The 24,160-nt window shown below is 40.4% G+C and overlaps 1 protein-coding gene across 1 annotated transcript in view; it reads right to left on the bottom strand.

Annotated features, from left to right (window-relative positions):
• Window positions 1-24,160, bottom strand: part of sntg2 (syntrophin, gamma 2) — a 198,154-nt gene that overhangs the window by 80,372 nt on the left and 93,622 nt on the right. The window contains exons 2-4 of the mRNA XM_042333369.1: window positions 18,116-18,253; window positions 5,499-5,555; window positions 5,349-5,406 (exon numbers count right to left, since the gene is read on the bottom strand). Coding sequence (XP_042189303.1) covers window positions 5,349-5,406; window positions 5,499-5,555; window positions 18,116-18,253 — 253 coding nt within the window. The remainder of the gene's footprint in view (window positions 1-5,348; window positions 5,407-5,498; window positions 5,556-18,115; window positions 18,254-24,160) is intronic.

Below are 24,160 nucleotides of genomic sequence, written 5' to 3'. Positions count from 1 at the left end.
TATCTGGCTGAGATAGTAATAATAATCCTTGCATTTGATATAGCGCTTTTCACATCTTCTAGACGTCTCAAAGCGCTTCACAGAATATACTATAAAGTGAATTGACTGTATATTTGTGGGCAAACCCCGAAAGCAAAATGAATAAATTGTTGAGAGAGAAGTGGTGGCTTATTTAGACTTTCAGCAAGCGGAAGGGAACGTAAATGAATGTAAAATTACCAGTGTTTGTCTTCAATACAAAAATCAAATGCCAACTGGCAAAGAAAACGATGAGCTTCCTTCCTCACTTCGTTCAAGATCCGCCTCAAGATCTAACTCTTTGACAACATTTTCAGGTCATCTTTCCCCTCCCCACCCCCCTTGACCCTGTCCTTCGGGTTGGGTGTCCAGCCAGTATTGTTAAACAGTTTTGGACACCCTCCCGACATGAAAGGCACTATAGAAATTTAAATTTGTATTGTTTTCTTTCTACAGAGGCAGTGAGTTTAACCCTCAAAGTTTTCTTCTTTGCTCTTATGTTTTGCAAACTCTGTCTTGTGCATTCTCTTTGGAAGCAAAACATAAATCTTGAATGCCGCAGCCTGACTGTCCCGTGCCACTATTGAACCAAAGAGATGTGCGAATAACGTGACTGGATTGCTTTTCTCCACCACAATTTTCCTCTCCCTCCCGTAAGTGAGAATAATAGGAAATAAAAACATCAACAGATCAATAAGAATTTGCAGACAAACATTGTTTCATGTATGTATAACTCCCTTCCTCTTAGAAAGGGAGGACAAATTGAAAGGCATGACAGAGAGATAAAAAATGTAGGCACATTCACATTGATTTTGCCAATAAAACCCTTGTACGTGAATAACATTCAAAGCCCGCAGATACCAAATTGGCAAAATGCAAAAATTGGCCAGCGATTAAAGCTGAAGGCAAGAAACAATTGTTTGACTTGCCCGCCAGCTTATTTTGGAGTTTGCTAACTTGTGACTCATATTTCATGGCCCCTAGTTTTCAGTGGGAAGTTTGCAAACCCAGTGGTCACAAACTGGAAGCTTGCTTCCGTACATCAAATCCAGTCTGTGAATATGGCAATTTGGACCCTAATCTTAATGTATATGAGATTGCAATGAGAGCATCATGAACCTTTACTAAAATGATTTTTGTTCAAAAAGCATTCACAGACTTTAGATTTCTTGGCTAAGGATTTCACAAAGTGCAATTATATCAATAAAGTTATTATCGAATGTGGCAGCAAGAAACATTACCTTTCTCATACTACCAAGGTCTAATTTGTGGTATTTCTTAATAAAGAAGCACATTAGGATTCCTATCCTGTGGAATTCCCACCCAGGTTTGCATGACGTATATTCAATACCTGGAGTCTACAATTGTAAGACTTAGATTCTTCAGTAAGGAATCCTATTAAACTTACTGCAAATTAGCCCTAACTATTTCCGCAGACCTCTGCATTGAATTTACACCTGCAGCAGCAAATCTCTCTTACGCTGTTTTTTTTATATGACTGTGAATGAAACCCAATAGAATTTCTTGTGCAGGAAACAAACTTTCACACTTTCACAGAGGTTCAACCAGAATAATTAATGTCAGAGTTATCTCTCTTTATCATTGCAGCTCCGTAATTAAATCTGCATGAATATTTCAGCATCATTGGAGGTTTTGAGGCACTGTAATGACCTTTTAATGAAATGAATCATGAAGTATATAAGAGAAGCAACTAGACACAGTACTGGCTGGGACCCCATGACCAGCCAATTTAAAAATTTAAATGTATGGCCCAATGCTTTTCTAATGGAATTTTTGCAAAGTGCACTTTCTGAATTTTTATGTGAACCATCACTTCATCTTATTCAGAACTCTATTTCTGTGGCTAAATTCACTGAACACTATGATGTTCTATGATATATAGATATGACTGAGAAACAGCTATATTTATGACCAGATTTCCTGAATCTTAGGGATGCAGAGTATCCGTGGAGTGCTTCAGTTTGCACAGATAAATGCCTCGCCCGTAGACTTATGTCGCAGTTTTGCTAAATGAAAAAATCCTTACTTGCAGTCCTTTAGTTTTACTTTGTTATCTTTCTGCAAAATAGTTTCCGTTCCATGGCTGTAAGTTTTTTGCAATCTGAACAGTTCCAAGTCACACTGTGACCTTCCTGATCTCGCTCATGAATCAAATTTGTCACCTCACAATCCAGCAAACGAATGTCAATAGATATTTTTTTAATCATGCCATAAATTATAGAATCATAAAGTCATAGGATCTTACAGAACAAAAGAAGGCTATTTGGCTCATTGTGCCTGTGCTAGCTCTTTAAAAGAGCTATCCCACTTCCCCGCTCTTTCCTCATAGCCCTGCAAATTTTTCCTGTTCAAGTTTCTGTAAGTAATAGTGTTTTGCATAAAGTGTGCATTGTGTGAGTGGAGCAGTTAAATAATCGGTTAACCCCATATACTCTGTATCAACCCTAGGTGGCACAATAAACAACATGTTACTTATCTTTCATATATATATACCTGTCCACTTCCCAATTGAAACCTGTAATGGACTCTGCCTCGACCACCTAACTTGGTACTCCTGACAGGGAATTCTATATCATACCTACTCTGTGTTGAAAACATTTCTCCTAATCTCCCTATTTGCTTGTTCATTACCTGCTGTTTAATGTGAACAGACCAACTCTCCTAGAAGTCGAAAAAAATCTGTTCCCATATTTCAAATTGAATGAGTGACGAGTATTACTTGATGCAATACAGAGGCTGAATTGCAAAAACTAGAAAGCAGAGGCAGACAAGCCAGAAAGAAGTAAGTCAGAGAGAGATAGAGAGGAAAAAGAGAGAGGGAGGAGAGGAGAGAGTGGGAGAAGAGAGAGAGAGAGAGGGAGGGAGGAAGACTGCTTAAAGAATCCTGATCTGTGATACTCTATGAAACAACTCAAAAACTGATAAACACCTATTTGGAGTCCTGTAGCTCAGTGGTTAGAGCACTCGCTTTGAACCTGAGTTCAATTCCAAGCAGGGCGAAACCTTGGGCAAGTTTCCTTACTCCACACGCCTAATAATAATCCCTCCAAAAACCCAAAACAATAATAAATTGGTCATTTTCAATCTACGACTGTTTGTGGGACATTGCTGTGTGCAATTGGCTACCGCGTTCGCCCACAAATATACAGTCAATTCACTTTACAGTGTGTTCTGTGAAGCGCTTTGGAACGTCCTCCCAACGTGAAAAGCGCTATATCAAATGCAAGGATTATTATTATTATTATTTGTAAATCATTTATTTTTAGGTTTTTAATTAATGTTTTACATTCTAGACTGTATTTCTTTTCACTAACTTATTCTAATTCTGAATTAAAAAGGGTTATAATTGGAAACTGTTATCATCTGATAGATCATTGATATTTTGCCTCATTGTCTGATCTGCGCAAACAGAGTTGATTGTTTGTACCCACTGGAACCTGCGTTACTCTATATGTTGTGTGGAGACACAACTCATGTGAGGCGGTTTGTTTCTCTTTTCTGTAAATGCATTTTGTTTCAGTCAATGATAGGAATTGTAGCAGACAGCAATAGCCAGTGGGGTCCTGCAATCTAGTCAAGTGATTTAAATTGAACCGATAGAGCACTCGCTTTGCAAGTGAGAGACCTGAGTTCAATTCCAGGCAGAGGGCGAAACCTTGGGCAAGTTTCCTTACTCCACTCGCCTAATAATAATCCCTCCAAAAAAACAAAACAATAATAAATTGGTCATTTTCAATCCATGACTGTTTGTGGGACATTGCTGTACGCAATTGGCTGCCGCGTTAGCCCACAAATATACAGTCAATTCACTTTACAGTATATTCTGTGAAGCGCTTTGGGACGTCTAGAAGATGTGAAAAGCGCTATATCAAATGCAAGGATTATGATTATTTATTATCAGAAATTTTACTTCACCGCAGGTTAGAGGGAAAATGGCGCAACCTGCAAATATTATCTAATCTGGGACAGTAAAAGATGTTTGTGTATCACACAATATCGTGTCACATCACAGGAAAGGTTTGGATAAAGACAGCCCTCGGACTATTTGATAGCATCTTTCCCAGAGTTTCCCAGCATCACAGCATAAAGCCTTATCTTAAATGAGTCCTATCATCCTCGCCTCTACCACTCTCCCTAGTAACCACTGTGTAAAAAAATACTTCCACCTCCTTTCCTAGCTTCTACAGACCAAAGATGCGGAGTTGCTTAGAGCTAAAAGCTGTCTGTCCTTCACATCTGTGAACCCATGACTTCTTGACCTGTTCTCATATCTGGAAGTATTAATAATAATAATCCTTGCATTTAATATAGTGCTTTATCAAGTCTTCGAGATGTCTCAAAGTGCTTCACAGAATATACTGTAAAATGAATTAATTATATATTTTGCGGGCAAAAAAGCATTGTTCTGGGTTCACGCTCTATCCCTGCAGCATCTTGTATATCTCTAAAAGAGGTCTCTTTTCAAGGCCTTGCTTATCCATAGCTTATGCAATGAGTAACAACGGGCATCATCTGTGATATAAAGACTATAACTTCTCTGGTGGCAGAGTGAAAGAAGGCAAACTCCAATGCAGCAATATGCCAGAGAGAATAGATAGTTCAATACAATATAAAAGATGTTTCAACGTGCTTGACAATGCTGGCTGGACCAACGTTGCAGGTTGGAGTTGAAGGAGGTGGTATGGGAAAGATGACCCAAAGTCAAACAGGTTCATTTTCAGGCTTCCCTCTTTCCCTCTCTTTCCTTGAACATGGGGATGGAGGAAGTGAGTCAGAGGGACTCTGGGATGGAGTTCCAGGGAGTGGGGGCAGAATGCCCACAAGCTGGCTCACCAAGATTGGGCAGATAGGATGCGGGGATATGAATCAGGCTGGTGTTGGCTTAGCAAAGGAAACGGCTGGATCAGTCGGGTTGCAGAGGTAGAAAGATAGACATACACAGTGTATAGAAGAAGGCCATTTGGCCCATCTAGACTGCACAGGCTCACATGTCAAGGAGATCAATTAAATCACACTGCCCTTCAAGGTAGGGTGAGGCGAACCAGTGGAGAACACGAATCATTCTTAATTTAGTACATTTTGACACGGAACAGAAATCATTACGTTATCCACCCTCTTACACACACACAACAACAACAACTTGCACTTATATAGCACCCTCCATGCAGGATAGCATCTCAGAGAGCTTGACACACACACACATACAGAAAAAAGGAGAAATGTGCAAATATTCATAGAAGTATAAAAGAAAACATTGCAAGGAACAGGAAGGAAGACTTTTTGTTTGTGGGATGAAACTTTTGACTTACCTGCTTGATCTTTGAAAATTTTTGAAATGACAACCGGTACACTATGTTCAGCCCCACCCTGAAAAATCACACAGTAAACCATTGGTCAGAAGCCGTTACACATCACACAGTTGGCTATCGTTATAAAATTTAAACACTGATGGCACTTACTTTAATACTTAGACCCATTCCTCCAACAGGCTGTCTGCAGAGTGTAACAGTTCTGTGCTTTAAAAAATTGTACAAACACTAAGTTTAGTAGTATTACAAGAAAACTACACAACAGGACAGAACAAAACAAAAAGCATCTGTGTATTTACTACATTTTTCGGATGGTGAAATGACTTACAGGATTTCTTGTATGCAGTAATAAGGATATACACAGATATCTTGCAGGTTTACAAGATCAGCAACAATGTCGGTATTTTAAGCAACAAACTCAATTTCAGTCCTCCACAGAGCAGAGAAAATAACAAAATAAAGGCCAAACTCTACATTATAACAACATTAATTAAATGAAAATTTTTTAAAAAATGTCTTAAAACTCTTTGACAACGATTTGCAAATGGAGTGACTTAATAATAGTCCTTGCATTTGATACAATACAATTTACATTTATATGGCATCTTTCATATTGGGCGGACATTTTAAAGTGCCCGTAATAACAAAACATTAGTGTAGTGACTATAAAATAATGCGGCAGCCAATTTATAATCCATGTATTTGAATCCAGTCCTTGAATTTGTGCGAAGCAATTTCCCACAAACAACTATGAGTTGATTGACTAAACTTATCTGGAGAACTGCTGATCAGGACACTGGGAGAAATACCCCATTTTTCAAATAATGTCATAGGATCGTTAACATCCCCTTGTACAGGCACATGAGGCTCAGTTTAATGTTTCAACTGAACAATGTCACCTCTCATATCATGGAATGTCAGCCTAGACTATGAGCTCCATCTCCCCAAGACTTGGGGCTTGAACGTCTGATTCAGAAGCAAGTACTACCAACTGAACGAAGCTGAAGATGAACATGACGGTGATTTGTAACATCAAAGCTGCCACAAACAACCATTCTTCCATTAGGTAAGACCATTTTGTCAAAAACTGCACACAATCCTACACTTCTTAAATCAGAACCTGGGTTTCCAAAGTTATAAAAAGAAAGTGCCTAATTATTACTAAAATTTTGAATACAAAACCGTTATCACAATGATGTCCTTCATTATCACTCTAAGTTGGATAGAGTTTAACCATGGCACGTTAATTTGCATTTATAGGTTGGTTTGATAGATTAAATGGTCTTTTCACAGTCTGTTTCTTATAACCCTGATTCTTAATTTGAATTTTAGTTGTCATTTTACCCGTACTTGCAGTAAGCTGATCATGAGAATATGCTAGCACAAAACTCCCAGGCAGAAACTCCCTACACAACAGATGATTATTAACTGCACCTGACAAGCTGTCTCTTAAATAGTTATCTTCTTGCTTTCCCTTCCCCCTTCATCTTGTCACACTCCAGTTACACCAAATGATTTCTCACACCTGGAAATCAAGTTAAAATTATGCTCATTGCAGACCTTTTCAGAGTTAAAGTAGTCTGAAGATAGAATTGATTTATTTTGTCTCGAGGGCTGTTTATTATTCACGACAGATCAGGCTATAGTCACTTTATTCACAAAAGACAATATTTTGTGAATTTTGCACTTCACTAAATTTAGCCCGTATGAATTTTCAATCAGTGCAAATGGACATTTTTTGCAATCTGCTGTAAGTTAAGGATCATCACCAGAAGACTAGAAACAACTTGCATTTTTATAACACTTCATCAATTTGAGTCGTCTGAAAATGCTTCATAAATAATTATACAATACAATTAACATTTATATAGTGCCTTTCACATTGCGAGATGGCTCAACACATTTCACAGTGCCTCATGGACAGGGGGTGGGGAGGAGAAAGATGACTGAAGAGCAGTCAAATACATTTTGAGATAGCTCAAAAGAGGAGAGGGAGTCGGATGGAGATCCAGAGAATAACAACATTCCATTTATAGAGCGCCTTTCACGTCGGGAGGACGTCCCAAGGCGCTGGACAGTTGGGTCAGGACCCGAGCAGTGGGGAAATGGTCAGGGTGAGGGGAGGAAGGGAGGGAGCGAGGAGGGGGTAGAGAGTCGAGAGAGGAGCTGAAGGCATGGTCAGAGTTCCAGAGCCTAGGGGCTGATAGGCTGAAGGCCCGGCCACCGATGGTAGGGCGGTTGGGGCGGGGGATGTGGAGCAGACCGGAGCCAGAGGAATGGAGGGTACGGGCAGGTAGGTAGGGGGATAGTAGGTCGGAGAGGTAGGAGGGAGCGAGGCCGTGAATGGCCTTGTAATTGAGGATGAGGATCTTGAATTCGATCCTCTGGGGGATGGGGAGCCAGTGGAGGCGAGCGAGGGTGGGAGTGATGTGGTCCCGAAGCCTGGTGCGGGACAGTACACGAGCTGCAAAGTTCTGAATGACCTGCAGCTTGTGGAGGGAGTTGCCGGGAAGGCCGGCGAGGAGAGAGTTTCCATAGTCCAGCCTTGAGGTGATAAAGGCGTGGACCAGAGTTTCAGCAGCGTGAGGGGTGAGGTAGTGCCGTAGTCTGGCGATGTTTCGGAGATGATGGAAGGCGGTGCCAGTTGTGGCGCAGATATGAGGAAGAAAGGACAGCTCAGGGTCGAACAAAACACCAAGGTTCCTGACTGGCTTTGATAGGTGGACAGTGCAGCCTTGGATGCTGATGCTGTCAGCGCCTGAGGTGCGGAGGCGCTGACGTGAGCCAATCAGGAGGGCCTCAGTTTTGCGCACGTTGAGCTGAAGAAAGTTGTCTCTCGTCCAGGACTCGATGTCGGACAGGCAGGCTGTCAGGACATCGGTGGTCGTGGAGTTGAGGGTAGAGGAGGAAAGGTAGAGTTGGGTGTCATTCACATACATGTGGAAGTTAACCCCATGTCTGCGGATGATGTCACCAAGGGGGAGCATATAGAGGGTGAAGAGGAGGGGACCGAGGACAGAGCCCTGAGGGACACTGCACGAGACAGTGCGGGGGCTGGAGGAAAAGCCGTTTGTGGAAACAAAATGAAGACGGTGGGAGAGGTACGACCTAAACCACTCAAGGACAGGAGCAGATTGGTGGAAAACTCACCTGCCAATGGTAGAAGGGAAAGGGATAGATATTTAAAGACAAGTATTGAAAGGTTTACACTTTTGGATACAAATTAGCAATGAAAGAATTAGCTTCATCACAAACATAATGGGCCAACTAGCCTCCTTCTGCATTGTAAACATAAAGTCCTTCCATGAATCAGAATGGTGCAAATAACCAATAAATAGGCAACAATTGACAAGGTTACATCAGTTCAAGAAGAAAAACTTTCAACATGAAGTAACATCTATAGGGTAGTGAAAAAAACACAAGCGTGGGAATCAGCTACTCAGTACTTTCAAACTACTGGAGAATTTCTCTTTCTGGTGTATGTTGTTCCTCGGACATCAGCTATGGTCTAGCAGCAAACACCTTAATAACAAACATCCAGAAGAGAGCAACCAGAACTAATCCCAGAAGCTGTTGAATTAAAAATAAAGCATTTCAAGAGAATATCTTTTCCCTCAAGTTTGGGCTTAGCTTTTCGTAAAAAAAATTAATAGGTACCAACTCAAACTGTTCTGTATTTGCAATAACATTTGAGCATTCTATAAATTAATTGGAACTGATGATTTGAAGTTGTATTAAATTATGGTTACCATTCACCTCAAACAAGCTACAATTAGAAAAGATTAGATAAGATCAACAACAAAAAAAAAGTATACTTATAGAGCCCCTTTCACGTCGGGAGAACGTCCCAAGGTGCTGGACAGTCAGGGGTCAGGACCCGAGCATGGAAGAGGGGTGGGGTAGGGGTGAGGGAAGGCAGAGAGGTGGGAGTGTGACCAAAGGCACGATCAAAGAGGAGGGTCTTGAGGCCAGCCTTGAAGGAGGCCAGGAAGAAAGCGAGGCAAAGGGACTATGGAATGGAGTTCCAGAGTGTGGGGGCAGAGAGGCTGAACGCTCAACCATTGATGGTAGGGCAGGTCGGGCGGGAGACATGGAGCAGGCCGGAGCCCGCTGAACGGAGGGAACAGGCAGATTGGTAGGGAGTCAGCAGGTCAGAGAGGTAGGAGGGGGCAAGGCCATGTATGGCCTTGAAAGTGAGGACGAGGATCCTCTGAGGGATAGGGAGACAGTGGAGTCTGGCGAGGGTGGGAATGATGGATTGAATAGTCCACAGTGTCAAAAGCGGCAGAGAGGTCAAGGAGGACGAGGAGGCAGAGGGAGCCCTGGTCACGCATGGTCAGGATGTCATTTGTGACTTTGACCAGAGCAGTTTCTGTTCTATGGGCAGCATGGAAACACGATTGGAGGAGCTCATGGAGGGAGTGAGAGGAGAGAAAAGAGCGAAGCTGGGAGGCGATGGATCTCTTAAGGACCTTGGACAGAAAAGAGAGGTTGGAGATGAGCTGTAGCTGGACAGCTGTGTTGGATCAAGGGATCAGCTTGCTTCAGTTGATAGTGCTTTCATCTTGGGAGACAGAAAGTTATGGGTTGAAGCCCCATGTTGGTACGCAGAACTCACATAGTTTAGGTTGAATTCAGTGCCAAGGGAGCACTGAATTGTCAAAGGCACCATGCTTCAGATGAGATGTTAAACCAAAGTCCCATTGGTTTGTTCAGGTGAATTTTAAAGATCCCATGGTGCCGTTCAAAAAGTGAAGGGAGTTTCTCCTGGTGTCCTGACCAACAATGATCACTCACTTCAAGGCTATTTGTGGGACATTGCTATGCACAAGTTGGCTGCAGCATTTGCCTACAAAACACTGTCACTGCACTTTACGGTTAAGCCTGTGAAATGCTCTGAGACATCCTCCTGATATATAAAGCACTATATCACAATTAAGAATTATTTTATTTATTAATTTGCTGCTTCTTAATCCATCTGATTGCCCATCCATTTAAGCCACTATGCCTCACCTCTTTATCTTTCGCCCAAAATTCCTTTGCCTTGTGCCTTCTTTTCCTACCTTCAAAATCCTCCTACACCTTACTCAATGCATATCACTATTACAAAGCACTTCAAGATGTCATCCCACGTGAAAGGTGTTATGCAAATGATATTAAAATAATAATCCTTACATTTGGTATACTGCCTTTTATGTCGGGAGGATGTCCCAAAGAGCATCATCTGATATACTGTAAAGTGTAGTGATTGTGTGTTTATGCCAGTTGTTGTAAAGCTATAAGTCCCTGAATTATCCTTGTTGCTCTTCTCCAAACTGCCTGACCTATCAATGCATCTTTGAAGATAGGATCCCCAGATTTGCAAACCCAAATATTCCAACTGTGGACTCACCAGTGATCGATAGAAGCTAAAAATAACGTCTTTCAAATTCTAATCAACTGTCCCTTTAGATACTTCCCAGAATTTTACCAGCTTTGTTGATGAGACATTCACGTTGTTAAGAAATCTTCAGTAAATGATTAATAATCACACCAAATACTTCTCATTGTCTACGTCTGTTAAAACCTAATGGGCTTTAATCTAGATATTCACTCCACTTCTTTAATATAATAATAATCCTTGCATTTGATACAGTACTTTATCATGTCTTCAAGACGTCTCAAAGCGCTTCACAGAATATACTATAAAGTAAATTGACTGTATACTTTGTGGGCGAAACGCGGTCACCAGTTGTGCACAGCAGCGTTCCACAAACAGTCGTGAATTGAAATGACCAATTATTATTATTATTTTATATTGAAGGAATTATTATCCCTGGAAAAGCAATCTGCCAATCGACAAACAGCTAGGTTCCTACTTACTGCTAGGTATGTGGAGTAAGAAAACTGGCCCAAGATTTCGCCCTGTCAGGAATCAAACCCAGGTCTCTCGCTTGTGAGGCAAGTGCTCTAACCACTGAGCTACAGGACTCCACTGAGCTACAGGATATTTATCCAATATAGTTAAAACAGCACAGAATTAGTTGCCATTGAACTATCAATTGCTCGTTCTAATACTGTGTGGAAATATAGGTCTCTTATTGCTTAGACGGCTGATAACACAATTTAACTTAATAGTCTGCTTACAGCTACATATATAAGTCTGAGTATTTTCTACATTTTGATAATCCTTCTTACCCATCAGTTTTCTGAAATGTAAATAGCTTCAATTCTCTTGATAATTCTAGTTTCATGTCCTGGAAGCAGTGTTGCTTTTCTCTGAGCCCCTTTGATGCCTATATGTCATTTGGATAATGAGTTTGTGAAACGAGTTTCTCCCAGAGTCCTGACCAATAATGCCTCAGATTAAATTGGTCATTGCCACCATGTGGGACATTGCTGTGTGCAAATTGAGTTTTAATAGGTTCTGATCAATTCAAAAAATATTTGAATGTGGCATTACATAAAGCTGTACAACTTTGAACTTTTAATCAAAAATGTTGATATGTACTAATTTTGCTCATGGGAGAAAAATTCTACCTGGGTCTAGATTTACACTACGCAACGTTTCAGAGCATTAAAAATTTGGCAAATTCTTAAATAGTCTTCATTTGGAATATTTTCCAAATTCTGGACACTTTGAAATGCGAAGACACTAGAGTACATTTAGACCCAGGTGGAATTTCTTCCTGAATAATCTTCCTTTGATTAGATACTCAAATAGCCAATTATCACAGCCAAATCTCTTTTCTTTAAACCTTGACTACTGTTTGTGGGTCACTGCTGTGTGCATTTCACCCACAAACTATACAGTCAATCCACTTTACAATATATTCTGAAGGGCTTTGAGATGTTTCAACGACGTGATATGCCGCTATATCAAATGCAAGGATTATTATTATTGCTCTCTTATTGTAACAGTTCAGAGTGTCCAGAATATGGTGAATTGTTGAATTGTTTATTGTGAAGCCAGTTTCCTGTAGTTCTTAAAAGAAAATGACAGAAAACTGAGAGTGTGCTTATGAATTTAACAAATTCTGTTCTTTCTAAAAAAACTACGTTAATAGATTACGTATAGACCAAGGTCGAATATCTATCATCCACATGTCATCTCAATGCATTGAGAGAGAGCCCTCTGGAATTTGAGCTGGTGACTGTTCCTCAGCCAGAGACTTTCCCAGTTATCATTATCTTCTTTCTATTGTCAAACCACTTTTTCATGTTACTGGTGAACCCACTACTTCTATTGGCATGCTAGATGTGCTTCTTATGACCTCCAAAGGTCCATAGATGAATTTTGACAGCCTGCTACCAAGTGCTCTTGAGCATTTTTACTACTGCTGGTGGCAGACTCATTTGTCTGTAATTCCCTGATTCTCATGTTCTTTAAAAATATATTTGTGTTTTTCATTAGCTATCTTGCAGTAACCCTTGGATACAACCACTCACAATGAAACATCTAAATTAATTAACAAACAACTCACTAGTTTGCTTCCTGTTTTGTTGAGTATTCAAGGGTCTATACAATGTGCTACTGACATCCTGTACTACTTCACTAATAATCTTATATAATCCTTTCCTTTTACTTCAGGACTTTTTCAAACCACTTTACGGATTTACTATCAAGGGCAGTGACTTTGCATTTTGTAGGCAAAAGCGGCAGCCAATTTGCACACAATGTCACACAAACAGCCATGAAGTGAATAACCAAGTTTATTGTTGGCCAGGACACTGGGGGAAATTCCCTTCTCTTTTTGAATGATATTATAGGATCTTTAACATCCAGTTGAACAAGGAGCCAGGATCTCAGTTTAATGATTCATTTGAAGGACGACCCCTCCAACAATGCAGGACTCCCCAAAACTGTATTAGAGTGTCAGCCTAGACTGAGCTCAAAGTCCCTGCATGGGGCTTGAACCCATAATCTTCTGACTCAAAAGCTAGAATGTTACCAACTGAGCCAGGCTGAGATGCTTTGGGTTGCATTGCAATACTCTAAAAACGACTTTGCTGATCTGTACATGTCAAATATTTCTGAATTAGATTGATTCGATCTGTAAACTGTCCATAAATTTAATTTCATTAGTGAAAAATGTATTTATACACACAAACAAGTTTCTGTTATGCAGTATTCTGCCCAGCTAGCTCTTTAAAACCTGCTGAGGTTATTATTCCATGCAGCTTAAACACATCCTAAATAGAAAAAAAACAAATGCTGGAAATATCTCCCAGCTGATTCACTTCTCATTTTAGTTTAACTCGAAGACACATTGTAATTACATTTCACTAACCTTGATCTTCACTAGCTTTTTTTTAATTGTCTGTTGAAACAATTCTCCTTACCTTTCAAGCCATTTTGACTCTCTTATTCAGGCATTGTAATCTTGATCTGATTTTTTATTAGCCTGTCACATCACATTGTCTTAAAATTTAACATTGCACATTATTTTGAAACTTCCTAAATTCAGCCTTAATAAAACAATTCTTCCACCTCAATTATTCCAATGCCCTGCTCACATGTCTTCCCAGCTGCACTATCCACAAAATCTAACTAATTCAGAACTCCCCCCACCCCCCCACACTATACTCACCTGCTCGTATCCCTATCACAGCAATCCTTGTCAGATCCACTGACACCCTTTCACAGAACGGATTGGCTTCAAGATCCTCATCCTTGGCTACAAATCTCTTCACACCCTGGCTCCTCCCTATCTCTATGACCTTGCCTACTCCCAACTCCACTATCTGCCGCCTCCACTCATCTGGTTCTGGCCTCCTGCTTGTCCCTCATCCACTATGCCCTAAAACTTTGGAATTCTTTCCCTCAAACCCTCCGCCTTGCCACTTCCTTCCCCTATTTCAGATCATCCCCTGAAGACCTTCCTTTTCGATTGTGCTTACTTTCACTTCCCACCACCCAACAACCCCCACCCCACCCCCATGTGGCTTGGGGTCAGTCTCCGCCACTTTTAAGTGTTCCGAGATGCTAACATTCATGAAAGGCACTACATAAATACAAGCTGTTGATGGTACTGTTATTGTTCTTTATAAGTAGATTACCCTACATGAAGAGCACTAAATAAACACAAGTTGTCACAAGAACTGACAGAAAGCACCTGCAAAATTAAGATTGAAGTTCTCCACAATTGTAAGTTTTAAAACAAAATTATTTCACAGGGAATGGCTTGGGGTCATTTCAAGTCTCAGAACTTGAGCCACAAACTTTAGCCTGGACCTTTCCTTGGAAGAGCCATTTCACATAATTCAGCTTGGCAGCTGCCGTTGTGATACAAGTGCAGTCAAAGTGAACTTTTAACCCCCCCAAAATCATGACATTTAAAAAATGACCTGGCATTTGGGTGCCAGTCTACATGCAAGTGCAGAGGTCAGACTTCCTTGTACTCAAACCTTAAATACAGAGCAGGCAAATCTAGGATGTCGTTTCGCATTGCTCTGCTCCAGGCATGGATTCCAACAAGTGCATGCAGTGTAATTGGCCTATGAAATTATTAGGAACGAACATGCTCCAGTTCAAATAGGAAGAACAAGTGTCTGAATCTGAATAAGAAATTGGATTTGTAGTCTTAAGATCCTCCATTATTTTGGTATTTAAGATCGTGGAGAATTTTGGAAAATTCGTAAATTCAGTATGCATCTTTGCATTTCTTATAAAGACCCGAGGAAAACCAGATTCCAAATTAAAACTTAATTGAAGCAAGACAAAATGGATTAAAACTTTAAGATATTTCAGGCCCTAGGTTCCAGGGACACAACGTTTCTCAAGTTCATGTGCATAGGAACAAAGAATTACGAGACGAAAAAAGACCAGTTTCAATCTACTCCACCTTCTACCAACCTGGTAGTCGCATACTGCACTAATGGAGATGCTGATAGCAATTAATTCTGTATGGATTAGTCTACCATCACAGTAGAAAGCTTTTGGAACCTTAGATCCCAAATTGCCTAGTTCTTCCAAGCATACTACAACTGTCATGTCTCAAATTACTCATATGCTGTATCCCAAAATATTATTTTCTAAAAGAAACCCATCTAATTTGCATTCAGCTAATATGCTTGAGACTATTGTTTTAAAATGTAAGATTATGCAGAACTTTTGGAGTGCAGTCTTGTAATTAGAGTCTGATTTTTCTGCAGTATCGAAATAGAATTGCAGAAAATCTACTCCTAAATTAAGACTGAATTTTAGACTAACAAAATTCTGAATAATCTTACATTTTAAGACAAGGCTCTTCAACCTAAAAAGAAAACATGAGGGATTTGGGTCCCATGTTCTCCTAAATTGTAAGCTTATTGCTCCACATGAATAGAAAATAGCAAGCCGAGAACTCAAAATAAAACTTACTCAAAAGGGAAAAAAGTACACCACATAGACCCTTTCAGCTACTCAATTTGCTTGCACTGGATGCTATCTTAATGTGCACCACAAAACGGTAGACAGAATATTGATTAGATGCCAAATTAATTATGATATAAAACAATTTTCAATGATTCTCGTTACAGAATAAATTCTATTCATATTTTTTTCTAAAACTTAAAATACATTTGGCAGTAGTACAGTATTTTTTTCATTAAAACATTAATTGGCTGACATTTGCGATTTAATAACCTGTCTTCCTAGTAGTCAATTGCAATATTCATTATCTCATTGATCTGTGTCCTCATTTACTTCCTTTGTTTTCCTTCTCTTTGAAACATATGAGCTGCCATGTTAATTCAGCCTGACCTGGCTGATGAGCAACTGGTCATGATAGCCAGTTATCTGCTTTCTTTTAATATCTTCCGTTTCACCTTTGTAACGTTTATACCGAGTTCCTTATTTAAGATAATAACACAGTAACACTTTGTACAAATGAAAAATTGCCAGTTGATTCTTCTGATACAGTAATTTATTCAGACTGCCTTGTTGTGCTCTGTTACAAAAGCTATAGCAAGTAAGTCAATCTACAGTATATTCCGTGAGGCACTTTGAGACGTCTCGAAGACGTGATAAGGTGCTATATCAAATGGAAGGATTATCATTATTATTCAAATCTTGGCTCTCACCAATCTGTGCCCAATACTCTCCAGAATTCGATAAGCAGATTACTATCCTTCTGGTAACAGAGTGCACATTCCATTCCAGATACGGAAATTTCCATGTGTAAGTGGCGTACATATGTGGAACGCAGTCTAGTTTGGATATTCTAATAATGGTAATGCGTTTCTGCATGTGTCAGACACATGCAGTCAGATACAATTTATAATATCACAGTAGCTGTTAAGAAATAATTTTACCCAATCATCAAAGCTGCTAAACTGGCCCCAAAACGGTTTCACAGATGTCATTTAATCCCTCTCTTTACCCAGCCTAATTGTCCGCAAAATAGAGCAAATCTTGTAATATGCTTTGAGAAGTCCTCCTGATATGAAAGGCGCAATATCAACTGCAAGGATTATTATTATCATTATTGCACATTACTGATATCTTACGCTAAAAATTAGGTAGTCATGAAGTTCTCGCATCCAATATTATCAGATTCCATTCTCTTAACCTTTAAATCTCATTGTGGAGTCCTATAGCTCAGTGGTTAGAGCACTTGCCTCGCAAGAAAGACCTGGGTTTGATACCCGGCAGGGCGAAGTGTTGAGCAAGTTCCCTTACTCCACACACCTTTGTTTACCTAGCAGTAAGTAGGAACCCGGTTGTTAGTCGATTGGCAGATCACATTTCCGGGGGTAATAATTCCTTCAAAAAAGTAAGAATAATGAATTGGTCAATTTAATCCACGACTATTTGTGGAACACTGTTGCGGGCAATTGGCTGCTGCGTTTCGCCCACAAAATATGCAGTCAATTATCTTTGCAGTGTGTTCTGTGAAGCGCTTTGAGATGCTCAAAGACGTGATCAAGCACTATGTCAAATTCAAGGATTATTATTATTGTCCCTTTTACAATTGTGCATTTTTCCTTCCGCGGGCAGCCAAAAGCTACACATAACAGCACTGAAAAATACCCTTTTTAATAAAAAACAGGCTATGGGTTCTCAAATCTAATCTTATTACTTCCTGGATTTATCACATTCCTTCCTTGGGGCAGTTAAACAAGAATTGGACAAGCACGTGTAGAGGAATGGTATTAGAGGATACAAGGAAAGAGCACAGAATTGGGATTAGGATAGGTGGCTTGTTGGAGCAAGGGACATTGACAGGAAAAAAAAATGGGTTGAATTGTAATTAATACGTTGTATATTTCTATAGCTATAGTTAATGTGATTAGCTTCCCAGACATTGTGAGATGACAAAGAAGATATTTCTCGATCAGCTTTTAGACCTTTTAGTGCTTCCCACTTGGAAAGTGCACCAACGAGATATGATTTTATGAAGGAGAGAGGTGACAATGCAAAGTGGTTCAAGATGTAGAGAGTTAGCCTTTAGCCAGGAGTATTGCATGAAGCATTTAATAAGATGCAAATTAATTTACTTGCTGAAAAAAGAAAACAGTTCCACCTTCACTACATTCACTAAATTACCCAAATTAAAATGGTTACAATGGTAATTTCTCATTGCCTGTGCATAGTTTATTCTACATTATATCAGCAAGGTTTACATCCCCTGGGCAGCTTTACCCAATTTGATCCTTTTTAAATTGCACCTTTTTGATTCCTACTATTACATTCATTATCATTAACAAATAGAAAATAGAGCTGCCTTCAGTCTCATTTAATACTTAGCTTTAATACCTATTCCACTTTTCAGACAGTTAGCATTGCAATGATGTGAACTACTTACATGTGAATGAGGTTCACTTCCAGTGATACAGATAACATCTTGTTTTTGAATTGTTATAACATCCTTGGACAGCTTTAGTCGGATGTCATAGGCATTCTCAGATTCCTCATCAAACAGTCGTGCTATACCTGTCTTTGTCTGCAAAACAAAACCAAAAGATGTCTTGCTTTTAAATTAATACTCCAATAAACACTTCCACTTCAGCACATTTATACACAATACCACCCAGTCATAAAACAATAAAATGTACCATCATCTCATACGTAATCTTACAAAACAGTCACAGCACTTTACAATAAAAATCCTGGTAAGAGCTTTGAGATGTCTTCCCGACATGAAAGGCACCATAACAAATGCAAGGATTGAGGGTTAGTCTTACGAAACTTATTGACTGTAAAAAGAAAACCTGCTGGCCAGTCACCAGCCCAAGATTAGCAGCTTTCTGAGTTGCTCTGCTTTAACCATCAAAATGTTTCCAGCCACTGTTTCAGATTTACGAATGAAGAGTTATTCCAATATCCCTGATATATTTTCTCCTTCAGATCTTCCTCACTTTTGTACAAATGTACAACATTTTCGTTTATAATAATCCTTGCAATTCATCTCTTTTCTGCTGAAGACATAAAGGGGACTACTTGGCCTAACGTGGGACGAATGGTGACCAAAGCAGATGTGTCTTCCTCAAAATCTAATTATAATCACTGCTGCATTACACATTAATCCAAGCTGTGTGCCAAGACCAGATGCTATAAATAATAATGCATTTGATATAGTGCCTTATCATGTCTTCGAGACGTCTCAAAGCGATTCACAGAATATACTGTAAAGTGAATTGATTGTATATTTTGTGGACGAAACGTGGCAATCAGTTTTGCACAGTATTAGTGTACCACAAACTGTCGTGGATTGAGTGACTAAATTTTTTTTTTCAGAATTTCTTTTTTGAAGGGATTATTACTCCCGGAAAAGTGATCCGCCAATCGACTAACAACCGGGTTCCTACTTACGGCTAGGTAAACAGAGGTGTGTGGAATAAGGAAACTTACCTAAGGTTTCACCCTGTCTGGGAATCGAACCCAGGTCCTCTCGCTTGCGATGTGAATGCTCTAACCACTAACCCAATGGACTCACCTGCTATTCCATTTTATAGTATGTTTGACCCCTGTGGCTTTTATTATGACACTGGCTATATTAAAAGGGGGTTGCTTGGACTGATATACACCTGTATAAGGTCAGAAGATCACAAGAGAGGTGATGAAAAGGACACTTCGACTCATTTGATCTTCTACCAGAACACCCACCCTATCTTCTTTTCATCGCAGCATCAAAATATTTCTTAAATAGAAACAACAGAATTGGTCTTCTACCCTAACCTGCTTTTCTATTAGCAGTCTATTCATAAACACTTCAGTACATTCACACCTAATACTGGCCCACACTTGATAAAAGATATCCAGAACTAGACAGTTATTATAATGATAACATTTGACATAGTGTCCTTTACATTGGGAGGACATCTCAAAACAGGATTTATTGGATTTAGTGACTCTGTGTTTTGTAAACTGATGTAGCAGCCAATTTGCACACAATTTTGTCCCACAAACAACCATGAAGCGAATGACCAATTTTATGGTCAGGATACTTCTCTTTTCGGGTAGTGCTAAGGCATCTTTAATGTCCATCTGAACAAGCAGATAGGACTTGGGTTTAATGTCTCATCCAAAGAACGGTACCTCCATCAATGCAGCACATCCCATAACTGCATTAGACATTAGCTTAGAATATGAGCTCAAAGTCTTGAGCATGGGGCTTGAAAACCTCAGAGGCGAGAGTGAACTGAGATGCACTACACATGTTTGGTTTACAAATAAATGGTTTAGTAATACAGGGCCTCAATGCCCTCCACCATTCCCTGTAGGCCTGACAGTACAATGCTACCCCTAAAAGACGCTGAGGTGTGGCTGCCTCATTTCATAAGACCACAAGATTGGTTTGGATGAAGAAAGCCCTTCAGCCCATCTGATCTCATCCTTGGAGAGCACCTAACCTATTGCCCCTGCTCCCCTCCTCCCCATCACAGCATCAAGCTGTTTTTTTAAATGTCACCTGAGACCTGGCCTCAACCAACCACCCTTCCTCATGGTTGAGGACAGGAAGAAGATTGATAGAAGTCATGGACCCTCCACCAACTCGTCATTCCTCCTCCTGTTCCAGTTATTACTTATCCTCTGAGCTCTGAGTAAAGATTTCCTGGTATCTGTTTCAATCCCATTTAAAATGTTACACACCTCTATATGGTCATCTAAGCCATCTTCTCTCAAAACTGAAGAGCCCTAGCTTATCTAATCATTGCTCATAGCTCGTTCCTCTAGCACTGGGGATCATCTTGATCGCTCACCTCTTCATTGCCTATAGGCCCTGGTTTTCCCAAAACTGTATTGCAATACTTGAGGTGTGGTCTGACCAGATCACCAGTTTGAGTATGACGAATGAGAACTAAACTCAACTGATTAAATCATTATTTTGTGTTCTACAGCCCTCTCACAACTTGCTCTCACTTACAGTTTACACCCCTTATCAGTTATACACACCTACATGGTGTCTCAGACCCCATACTCAACATCCACAGCAACTTCTCACCATTGCTCAAGGCTGTCCATGTGAGTGAGGCCATATTGCATGTTACTGAGACGACCAATGTCCTCTCCCTTCCCCAGGCTCCATCTCTTCTCCTTTCAGGTACAATGCAAGGCCCCCCCAAAGAGTAGTCTCATTGTTTTAACAGCCCTCCACATTGCCAGTCCAAAAACCTATTTTTGGATACCATACAGTGGCCAAAGAACCTTGTTTATATGAAACTGAAGATTGTGATTTTGCCACCAGGGTTCACAAATAACAAGTATTAATTGTTATGCTGGGCTAAACATTCAGTACTTATATTTATAATGAACATTTTATTGATTCACCCTTCAGGTCTGTGCCAGAAGTTGGGGCAAAGGGAAGGTTATGTCCCTCTACCTGTTGTTTCATAAGGTTTGGAGGAAGAGATCCTTCAGCCCATCTGCTCTCAACCCTCCAGAATACCCATACTATCATCCTCCCATTACATCATCAAGCTGTTTTTTTAAATGAGTCCGTCTCAACCAGGCTTATTGGCAAAAACAATTCCAGTAATTAATTAAACACTGAGAGAAATTCCTTTGAGTAGACCTGTTAATTAAATTCCAAACCAATTGGATTTGAGAAAAAAAAATAAGGCAAATGCTTCCAATCAAGCGTGAACAAAAGAATGGTTTTAAGTGCATATTTGTCAATGGCTACTAGGGAACCGCCAGTCAAGCGCCTAGTGTTGTTGAGTTATGTGATGTTATCTTGTTAAAATTTGCAAGCTCTTGTGTCACAGCATTTAGCATAACCTACTCAAGGTTCTGGTTGAAAGCACTCAATTATTTGTCAAGCTCGTTAACACATTACTTATGTAACTTATACTTTATAGGCTATAATCATGTAGATGGCCCTCAGAGTTCTAGCCGTTAATGGACACGCAATTGGTACTTAACTGGCATTAAATGATGTATATCAAACTGACACTGGTCTCTCATCTTGTTTCAAGCAAGCTGTGAATTTAGATTTATTTTTCTATTGCAGTAAACTGCATGCTCAGCAAGCCCAAGGGAAATTCTTTTTAAACTAATGGATTTATTGTTGTAATTACGATAGCTCAATTTATATAATGGCTTTAATATAAACCGCTTATTGTAATAGAATATGAATTTTGATGTTACGTTTAATGTTAACGTCAACAAAACCGAGACTTTCCTGATTGACCCCCGTCAGCACCTCCTCACCTCAGGCGCTGACAGCATCACCATCCATGGTTGCACACTCCACCTTGCTAAGCCAGTCCGGAACCTTGGTGTCTTGTTTGACCCTCAACTATCCTTTCTACCCCACATCTGCGCTATGACCCACTCTGCCTTCCACCACCTCCGCAACATCGCCTGGCTCCGCCACTGTCTCACACCGCAGGCCGCTGAAAACCCTCATACACACTTTCATCACATCGACGCTTGACTATGCAAACTCATTGCTTGTCGGCCTCCCCAATTCCTCCCTCCATAGGCTGCAGATCATCCAGAACTCTGCAGCCTGTGTCCTCTCCCGCACTAGACTCTGTGACCCTATCACCCCATCCTTGCCCGACTCCACTGGCTTCCCATCACCAGAGGATACGGTTCAGGATCCTGGTCCTCACCTTCAAAGCCCTCCAGGGTCTTGCTCCCTCCTTCCTCTGCAACCTCCCTACCATCCCGCTTGCTCCCTCCACTCAGGGCTTTGGCTTGCTTCACGTCCCCCACCTTGCTCGCCCCATTATTGGCGGACGGGACTTCTGCCACTCTGCCCCCACCCTCTAGAACTCCATCCTGCAGTCCCTCTTCCTCGCCCCCTCCTTTGTCTCCTTCAAGACCCATCTCAAGACCCTCCTTTTCGACCGTGGTTTCGATTTCCCTGCTTCCCCCCTGCCCTCCCCCACCCGGACCCCTAGCTCGGGTCCGAAACTCTGTCTGTCCAGAGCCTTGGGACACTCTCATGACATGAAAGGCACTATCCAAATGTAATTTTCGTGTTGTGATTGTTGTTATTAATCTCTCAGGCCCTGCATTATAATGAAGCACGGAAAGATGACCAACATCTGAATTGTTAGGTTGCTGCTGATGTTGTTTCCTGCGTGTTGCACCCATGTGCGCTAACTTCATGTGCTAAAGAATGGTTCCAGGTTGTCAGATCAACATCAAACAACATTTCACATGTGCAACACACAGGAAGTGACATTGGTGTTGGCTCCTGTGTATAAATGGCTTCAAGGAAGTTACAAACAGCAACCAGTCGACCAAAAATGTGGCCAGTCTGTGCACTGAAACTAATCCAAGTACACAGGTGTGCAAGCATATATATTTTACTGCAATTTAGAAGCGGCTGAGATACTCGCAATGGGCATTTTACCTGTTGGCTGAGGAATGGATTATATTTCCTGGAGCAAACGATATACACTTACTGAGGGACATAGTATCAACCTGGCTCTGTTGGTAGCCCTCTCGTCACTGAGTCAGAAGGTTGTGGGTTCAAGGCCCTTTTGGGGACTTTGAACTCACATAAATCTATGCTGATACTCCAGTGCAATCCTGGGGCTGTGTTGCATTGTTGGGAGGCACCGTCCTTCAAATGAGATGTTTGGGTGGAAGTTAAAGATTCCACAGCACTGTTAGAAAAGAGAAGGGAGTTTCTCCCAATGTCCTGGCTCACATTCTCTCAAATAAAATTGGTCAATCACTTCAAGGCTGTTTGTGGGATATTGCTGTGTGCAAATTGACTGCCTATAAAAACACAGTCACTATACTTTACAGTAAATCCTGTGAAGTACTTTGAAACGTCTTGACTAATGTGAAAAGGCACGGTATAACATGCAAAGATTATTATCTTAGAACATTACTATTTTGTAATAGGTCTAAATACAGTATGTAATATGCAGATTCTTTGGGTAAGCATATATATGTTACTGCAATTTAGGTGGAGCTGAGTTACTTTCAATGGGCATTTTGCCTGCAGTCTGAGAAATGGATTTCGTTTCCATTCAGCAGCAACTTGAAGATAAAATCTGTGAAAAAGACAAAGCTCTGTGTATCTGACAGGCAGATTGTCCAGCACCAGAACAAGCCTGTACAATTTTTCTAACTATTTTATGACCAGAGTTTCCACAGAGCAATTTACTGCAGGGACTTGCTCTCAGGGTGATCTGAAATGAGCAAAAAAAAACATTTTATTACATTTATATCTGGAAGAAGTGATGTGCACTTAAATAGAGAGTATAGCAATTGTCCCAATGTTAAAGGCTAAAAATTAATCAGATTTAAAAAACCAAGCAAGCCAAATTCCCTTCTGCGAAGACAGATTGAAAAAAAGTCTCAAGACTGGAAGTCTTCCCTCTCCGTGCTTCCATGAATATAAATGAGATCTTGTGGTAAATATCCGTTATTTAGAATTCAT

This window comes from Callorhinchus milii, unplaced genomic scaffold, assembly GCF_018977255.1.
Source record: "Callorhinchus milii isolate IMCB2004 unplaced genomic scaffold, IMCB_Cmil_1.0 Scaffold3, whole genome shotgun sequence".
NCBI classification, from domain to species: Eukaryota; Metazoa; Chordata; class Chondrichthyes; order Chimaeriformes; family Callorhinchidae; genus Callorhinchus; species Callorhinchus milii.
The sequence above is the reverse complement of the archived record's forward strand: the minus strand, read 5'-3'. Positions and strand labels throughout refer to the sequence as shown.